This window comes from Vicia villosa, unplaced genomic scaffold (genome assembly GCF_029867415.1).
Source record: "Vicia villosa cultivar HV-30 ecotype Madison, WI unplaced genomic scaffold, Vvil1.0 ctg.001205F_1_1, whole genome shotgun sequence".
Lineage (NCBI taxonomy): Eukaryota > Viridiplantae > Streptophyta > Magnoliopsida > Fabales > Fabaceae > Vicia > Vicia villosa.
The window spans coordinates 346849-356315 of NW_026705535.1; the positions used below are offsets into that span (position 1 = coordinate 346849).

The 9467-nt window shown below is 36.7% G+C and overlaps 1 protein-coding gene across 1 annotated transcript; it reads right to left on the reverse strand.

Moving 5' to 3' along the window:
• Positions 1 to 7604: 7604 nt before the first annotated feature.
• Positions 7605 to 8512, reverse strand: LOC131634011 (uncharacterized). Its single transcript, XM_058904676.1, has 2 exons — positions 8285 to 8512; positions 7605 to 8174 (listed from the first exon to the last, which is right to left on the reverse strand). The coding sequence occupies exons 1-2, from the start codon at positions 8510 to 8512 to the stop codon at positions 7605 to 7607; spliced, it is 798 nt and encodes a 265-aa protein (XP_058760659.1).
• Positions 8513 to 9467: the final 955 nt, after the last annotated feature.

Here is a 9467-nt window from a genome sequence, read left to right on the forward strand (position 1 = left end):
TAACATAATAATAGAATTGCTTTACACTATTATCAATGATTTTTATTCTTGGAATCGTACTCGTCTCTTCACATTTCTAACTCCGACTAGAATGTTCTAACAACTTCGACAACTTTTACAATCTCTTTCCATAGATCCCTTGACAAGGTCTACCGCAATTCGTCGCTTAATTATTGTTCTTACGTCAACATCCGACGCAACGGTTACCCAAACTGATAACTTCACAGTCCACCAATAATGTTAAATATAGCAACTTCCTAAATTCCATCTTATAACAATTATTCTTATTCCAAGATGTTCCGACTTGTTTGAAGGTGGAGAAAAACACAAGAAAGGGGGGATTGAATTGTGTTCTTTATCAGATTAAAATTCCCTTTCTTTAAAATTCTTTTGATTTCTTCATGTATCTCATCTTCTGGATATGCTTTTGTGTTGCAGAAGCATGCATGGAATGGAGTTGCATAACCAATGAGATATTCAATTTAACTTCTTTACATTTTATCAAAGTTTCTGACTTGCTCAGTACAATTCTGAATATGTTTGCATGAATTGAACAGAGTTAAATGAATTGTACAGAAAGTAAAGAACACGTTTATTTTTATCCTGGTTCACCTTATGAATAAGGCTACCTCCAGTCCACCTTCTTCAGGTGATTTGCCTCTCAACAGAGGTCTTAATCCACTATAACCAAACTTGATTACATCTGCAAGATCCTTCGTCGTGACTAACAATCCTGCACAGCACACTTCTATGACTAACCCTGCACAAGCTACCCGCAGTGACTAACCCCTGGATGACTGAACCGTTCAGTGATCTCCACGAGATATAACGTTCATCAATCTAGTAACCTGCACAACAACGCGTTGTGACTAACTCCCTGCACAGCTACCTGTTGTAACTGACTGCAATGGACTGTTTAGTGATCTCCACGAGATATGACATCCATTGACTCCTGGACTCCAGAACTTCACTTGGTCTCCAAAAGATTTCCACAATGACCGCAGCCAATTGTCTTCTCAAGCTACTGACCTTAAATGGGCGCTCAAGGCATCTTCTAAAGATTACATGTGTGCTTCTTATATAAGTAGATTTTCTCCTATTCTAAGTACATATTACAAGAAATTTATATCTTGCAGTCTTCTTTTCTTCAACTTCTGGATGAGATCTTCTTCTTCTGAAAGAAGATATATAGCAGCAGCTTCTATGTTGATTGCTTCTTGTTTGATATCAATCTTCTTTAAGCAGATTCAGAGTATCAGCTTTGTTTTGATTTGCTTCTTCAAATGATCTTCTGAAAGCTGATTTAGAGCAGTAACTCTAGTAAATTGCTTCTTCATATTGATCTTCAGCTTCTCCTTCGATAATACTGATCTTAAAGCCTATTACAGCTGATGACACATTGATTAACATCAGTAAACATGAAACACTCTTCGAGCAACAACTCAGTGTATTCAGTTTCCTTAGTCATCCAATATGAACAATATTAGACCTGATCAAGTATTAGTGGAATTCTTCTTACTCCAATGGAGGATACTGCTTAACAGCAGGGATTTCTTCTTCTTCTTGTGTCTTCTTCACATAGGCTTATGATTAGTGTATAACAACACTATGGATTAATTCATCACATACTGAGTATGTGTTGCCTCTTGTGTATTTTCTCATTCATGGCTTCATATTTCTTCAATCAAGCTTTTCACGCCTAGTTACTTTCTATTGATTTTCTCTCATGTATATTTCTTTTGGTTGCATACTGTAGATGCACTCCTCAGATGCCCCATGTACTCACACTTAGGATGCTCCTCAGTTGAACACATTAAAGTTTGAAGTTTGTTATATATATATATATATAAATATATAGCTTGATGTGTTACCGTTAAAAAATAATCGTTGTAATCTGGTTGAAGATGGCTTTGAATGCTTTGCTTTGATTGGCTGCATGTGTTCACGACAAAACCTTATCCTTAGTAAGATGGTGTCCGTCAATGGCGTGCTTATCTGGTTAAGCTTCTTTTTCCAACGTGCTACATGTGGCTTGTTTCTTCAGTCAACGTTGGGAGTTGTTCCATTTAATCGTCGTAACTGTTTTGCTAATGATGATCTGTAACGGCTAGATTGTAAGCTTTTGTATTTTGTTCCCTTGTATGTTGAGCTGTAGATTCTTCATTGATTCACAAGTGACTTTTGTTGTTGTTTGCATTTTGTATGTCACTATGTTGTAGCTTCAGAACTTGTAACTTCATAACTTCTGATCTTTCTACGTGCGTGATCTTCTGATGTTGCAAAGCTTTTTGTAGCTGATCTTTCTTGTTCATTTTTCTTGAAGCTTCTGATGTACTTTCTGATTCTGTGCTTGTTGTATGTGAGCTTTGATATTGCTGTTTAAATCTTTGAAGATTGTCTTGTTGAATTCTAGCTTCTTGTGATACTGTTGTTGTTGCATATTCTTCTGAATGGTCTTGTTCTTCATTGTTGCTTCTTTACATCTGATTTGCTGATTTTGGCTTGTTTGACGTATTCTTAATTAGAACATCTGATGAATGATGTTTAGCTTCGTCAATCTTCTGGATGTTTGATTTCATATCTGAGCCAGTTTCTGATGTAGTCGTTGTACTCTTTTTCTGATGAATCCTGTATAAGGTTTATAGCATAATATCTGCACACTAAATGAAACCATTAGTAATAAAATTGTTACTCACAAAATATATGCTTGTCATCATCAAAATCATAGTCTGAACATATATTCTCAATCTTGTTCTAACATTGTTAAACAACCAAAATCTTAAATCCATGTTATCTTGGAATTCGGAAACCAACAAACTTCTAAATTGCTTGCTCTGTATCCTTAAGAAGTACATTGCACCAACAACTTACAACTGAAACATATCCGAGAAGCACAGCTTCTCCCCCACTTCGCTCAAACTAACCCTGCAACAAAAGAAACAAGTACAAACAGTTTTTCACACACATGTCGCGTACTAAGGAATAAAACACTGACAACATTCAACTGTCAGACAACTCAACTGACTCGACAACTTGGCCGGATGGATCGACCTCCTCTGATACCACTAATGTAACACCCCTTTCTAATACCCCAAATATTTAATATATAATCAGAGTAAATAAGTATGCGTATAAATAAAGGGCGTCACATCGACGTTTCAAAAAACTAAAAGCTTTCAAAAACCAACATCATTCATCATCAAATATACAACTACACATGGTCATCAAGGTAACACCTTTCACTTGTCATAATTCATCAAGAATATGCATTCACAACAGAAATAATAAATACTAGAGTATTTCATAACTGATCATGTCCCATACCATAATCATATCTTAATAATAATCCACAAGATAATATAACGTCATATCCAAGATATTTGGCACTATGGCCTTTCAACAACAAATAACAAACATACATGTTCACAAGATAGTATCATAATACATATCCAAAATAAAACATGAGTTCAATACTACTAATCCCAACCCAGTGTTACATGACCAGAGCATTGACTCACTACCTAATCACCCAACAAACGCGGACACTCTCCGGCTAAACCTCGCACGAACTACTAATCGTCAGAACCTGCACGTTACCAACAAAAGGCAACATTCAAACAGAAGGGTGAGAATTCAAATCATTATGAAGAAAGTATAATAAAGTACAATGATTTAATTAACAATCATTGAAATTCATCACGTCAAGCATAATCATGTAAATAGTATTATCCCATATATTTCACATGTTCAAGTATGCAACAAAGTTCAATAGTATAATATTCAAAAGGATTCAATACTATTATTCCAAATAGGTACACAAACCATCATTTTCACATATTCACATTTATCACCAAATTATGTATCCAAACATCACCAAATTCAATTATCACATCTCATACACACATAACAATCACATAAATGCATATATTCAAACATCACATAACACCAAATGTGACTCAATGAAAGACATGTGACTCTATGCATGTGGTACCAAATGTGAACCCAATGTTTCTCCGCTTTCCAATTCAATATCTAGAATCCAAGCCACGCTTCCGATCCAGATAAGACCAAAGCCCACCAAACGTAAACATATAGCTTACCGCTTCTATATCCATCTCATGGATCAAGCCATCGCTTCTATTTCAAAGCAAACCAACTATATCTCAAGGCAAACTATGCTATAAATGTATGTACAATTATCACCAACACATATGCAATTAAGATCATCTCTACCATCTTAACATTCTGCATATCACAATAATTTAACTCTATGAATTATCCACCAATTGTACATATACACATTCATAACAAATATACTATTCACATATATAAGCCAATTATCAAATACGAACACAAATTCCAATTAACACTAGTAACCATACTATCTCATGTTAATTCACATTTGCCAATATATATGAATACACACTTTCACAATCAATCAACTAATCACTAGGATTCACGCCATACGGCTACCCACAGAGAACATTCCCAAAACGACATAATTGGTATAGCAATATTTTATTCTCAACATACATATTCAAGCCAAAACACAATTACGGTCATATTCTCAAAATACCGTAATTTACCGGTAAACCGTATAATTGATTCAAGTCCAAGTATATTCCAATCAAATAGACTCATTGCAATTAATTCAACTATTAATTTAATCAACCAATTAATATCACACTATATTAATTTCAAACACAATTAATTATCACATATCAAAGATTATCATCAAAACCTAATAATCACAAATCGTAGAAATTTAGGGGTTTCACCCTAAACATGTCAAAACCTAGAATTTGAAGAACAAAATCCCTAAATCATGTTAATCTACCCATTGACTCAATCATACTAACCCATAATAATAAGGATTCTCCCCTTACCTTGGTAAATTTGGACTCTTTCACCATAAATCTAAGCTTTTCTCCAAAAGAAATCCTTTCTAACATCAATTGGAGACACACCTCTATGGGTCAGGAACGTTGTGTCCAAGTACCACACCTCTATGCTGAAACTTGCTGCAAAAATTGAGGCTTCCTCCTGTTTACGGTGATTTCCGGTAAACAACCGCTAGTCCTCCAAACTATAAAATATACTTTGGTTACTCGCAGGATCGACTAGATTGATCCTAGGACATAGTCAAACAATTGTCTTTCGATATGATTTGATTCATGCTTGTTTGTTCTGGCTTCGAGAAAACTTGTTTATGATATGATCATGTGAATGTTTACTTAAAAACAACACTTGTTATACACGTAATTTTGTCTCTCGACAAAAGAAATATAAATAAAGCGTATAAACTGCAGAAATGTAAAGTGCAAGAATGTAACGTACAAGAATGTTAAATGCAGGAATATAAAGTACTTCGAAATGAAAGTTAGACGAAATAAAAGAAGTGCAGGAATGTAAATAACAGGAAGTAAACGAAAGCAGTAATAATGAAAAGATACTTGAATAAAGAAAGATACAAATGTATTAAAATGGTGTTGGTGTCATACGTACATTTCTCAGCGAACTCGTTCTCTAAACACTTGATACTTGAGTGGTTTGTGAGTGATTTGTACAAAATGAACACACGGAATCCTAACATTAAGACCCTTATTTATACTAAATTCGACCCTAACGGTCCTACACTAATCTGATGCCACGTTGCCCACAAGAATCCGTGGGATGCCATCTGTCTTTGTGCAGTTACACAAACTACTTCAAAATTCAAATCCTCCCGCTTGAATCCTCTTTCGACGCGTGGCAACGTGATCAGAATTGAGAATGCCACGACAACACGTTAAGCTTCAGTACTTTACGTATTTCGCAAAAACGTTTAAGTCTCAAAGATGATTCTCTTCGAACTAGCTCCATTTCTAACTATCTTCATTCCAACTCAAACAAACATTCTCGAAACATGGCCATCAGTAGCCATTTTTAATCTCAGAAATGGTCATCAGTAACCATCTTCCTTCGAATTCTAACTCTTCAAAGGATATTCTTTCTAAACGAAATCTTCAGCTAACAAATTGCCCCCAATAAATGCCTGTTTCGAAAACAAGAGAAATAGGCGTTTCTTGTCATGATGAGATTTCGTTTTACTCACTTCTTAGAGTTCCAAGACAACTGACTAACGTCATAATCATTTATGACTCCACTTTCAAAACGTCTTGTCATTTTCAAAGATGTCTTCTCAGAACTTACATTCCCACGTTCTGGCATTACTTCATGATCATTACTCCTACATACTAGGAGTAAGGCTAATAATTATTCGACCGCCGTTGGATTGAATCAACGCCTGCCGCGTGTCTTTTGACTTTTACCCAAAAGATTTGAAAGGGTTTCCGTTAAACCTTTAAATACTTGAACTTCTACCCTCACATAACTTCCACTCCTATTTTCTTTATCCTCAACACAGAAAAGAAAAATTCTCTTTGGCCTCGTTTAACCTATTTCTCAAATCAAATTTACTCATGGCGTCTTCTTCAAATGCTCTTCAACCCATTCAGAAACTTCAAAATCCTACACAGATAAAGAATCAAGCACATATTCCAAACCCAAATAATGTAGAGGCGCGCGCTATCTACGCTTCTCAGGTAATCATCCCTTTTGAACTTTCTGGAAAAACTCATGCTTTCATGGGTCCTTTACCAGGAGGAAACAACCCCTCTTTGAGCAAATTCTTCCCTGCTTAGTATAAAACTAGACCTTTAGTTAGCAAAATTAAGATAGATGAAGAAGGTCATCCAGTCTTAGCTGATCCTGATAACACAACAGAAACCTCAACTGAAACTTCTTTGGTTTTGGAGAAAATTAGGTTAAACTATGTAACCAATTTTGTGAAAGTCTTTAGGTCAATCCCTTTAGCAAAAGATCCTGAACTGTATTACTCTTGGCTAGCGAAGGTGGAAAAACAAAAGGCTTCTTTCTGGAAACAATTAGGAATTTATGACCTAATCCAGTTATCCGAAACAGGCCTAAAATATAACCAAACTATGTTAGTAGCGTCAGTTTATTTCTGGGATGCTTCTCATAATGCTTTCCACCTTCCATGTGGAATGGTTACCCCTACCCTCTTCGATGTACCTGCCATCACAGGGCTTCAACCAACTGGGGAAACCTTCGACCCCAATTTCATGGATACTGACACCATCAATTTTAATGAAGCAACAGTCACCTATACTGCCTTCATTCAACAATACCACAACAAAACGAACCCAGACGTCTCAGATGAAGAACATATAGCATTTCTAGCACTCTAGCTTTCAAGATGCATCTTTTGCTCTAGGTCCACTCAACGGCAAACAAATCAAGTCAACAGCAAAGTCTTTGTCGAAGATCGACAAAGGACACTTTTAACACACCAAAGAAGTAGTCACTGATCCCTTAGCTGGAAGATCGACAACCATCTCTCCATTCATAGAAGACAACATAAGACCCCAACTTTCAACACAATCAGAAGCAATAAAACAATGAGTAGCACCAGTATCAATAATAGTGATTAAAGGAGTACTATTAATGAAACATATATCTCTGATGAGTCGGTCCTCACTAACTGTAGGAGTCCCAGCTAAAGCAAACACCTTTCCACCAGATTGTGCTTTCTTTTTTGGACACTAGCTACCAATGTGCCCCTCTTCGCCACAGTTGAAACATAACATGTCCTTATGCTTGCAATCAGACATTGTATGTCCCATCTTACCACATCTGAAACACTTCTTCACATCAGTAGTACAAACATTGCTCTTATGGCCAGCCTTGCCACACTTGAAGCACAAAATACTAGCGGGTGCATCTCCCCCACTAGTACTCCTGCCCTCATAAGCTTTCTGCTTCTCTTTGCCAACTGGAGCATCATAAGGCTTGCCACGACCTTGTTGACTCTTGCCCCGCTTCTCACTAATGACCCGATAATGAGCATTGTTGTCTTCCTCATAAATCTGACAAGTATCAACCAAATCCGCAAAGATACGAATCTTCAGGTAACTAATCGCCTTATTGATTTCCGGACGCAACCCATTCTCAAACTTGATACACTTAGAAAATTCAACATCTGGCCCATCATAATGTTGGTAAAACTTAACCAACTCTCCAAACTTAGCAGCATACTCCACAACTGACTTACTCCCTTGCCTCAACTCAAGGAACTCGATTTCCTTCTTTCCATGGACATCCTCAGGAACTCCCTACGGAACACAGCCCAAGAGATCTTCTCACCCATAACCTCCAACCTCTGACGAGTCTTTAGCCACCAGTCATTAGCCTCGACCGCTAGCATGTGAGTCCCATACCGAACCTTCTGATCTGGAGTACAATCCATCACACGGAAGATTCTCTCAATCTCCTTCAGCCATGTCAATACGCCATCAGGATCATGAGTTCCCTTGAAAACATGTGGATTCTCTCTTTGGAAAGTAGCCAAATTACGGGACGTACCATTCTCACCAACATTCGACTGATTCTGCATAGCTTGAGCCATTGCTTCCAAAGCAGCAGCAATCACAGAATCGTTCCTCCCAGCCATAGAATCACTACAACACAAAAACAATTAGCACAAACAACAATACACGATTGTTAGACCACACTATGACTCGACACTTGGCCAGACAGACCAACCTGCTCTGATACCACTAATGTAACACCCCAGTTCTACCCTAAGCATTTATGCGGAAAATATCAAAGTATAAAAATTCTCAACACAATCAGGATGTCACACATTCAACATAAACATACACCTGTCATGCTTTTTAAATCAATACATAACACTTTCAGGATTGGAATGAACATAACTCATAAACACATACTTCATAACATGATCTCAACTTCTGAATAAACATGCAACGGATTCACAATGATTCACCAAACAAGCCATAACATCTTTTGAATCATAAAAAGAAACAATACAAACAACTCCTCAAATACATCATAAGGTTCAATAAACAAATAACAACATCAAGCAAGTGCTCATTTCCCCCGAGTGCTACGTATCAGAGCAATGACACCTAAAACTCGACTATAAGCGGAAACAGCTACTCACCTGGATTACCTGCACGTTACCCACGTGGAGCTAACATTCAAACAGAAAGAGTGAGATATCAAACTATATAAATAGGATTATGATAAATTATATATTAGGTAAAGAATATAAATGAATCATCGCTTCTCACAACTTCAACATAAAGCAACACAATTATCATCATTAATAAATAGTTGGGATATCGGCACATAAGCACCTTCAACAAGTCAATCTATAAGCATCACAAAGCATAAGCAACAATTTTAACCAAAAACAACTGACAATGACTCAATGCGAATCAACTGTGCAAATGCATGTGGTACCATTGGAGTAAAACTCCCAACTTAGAACATTGCCAATCCGGGCTAACTTTAATGAGTATTAGCTCCAACTTAGAACATTGCCAAATTAGGCTAACTTTAATGAGCATTAGCTCCAATTTAGAACATTGTCAATCCAGGCC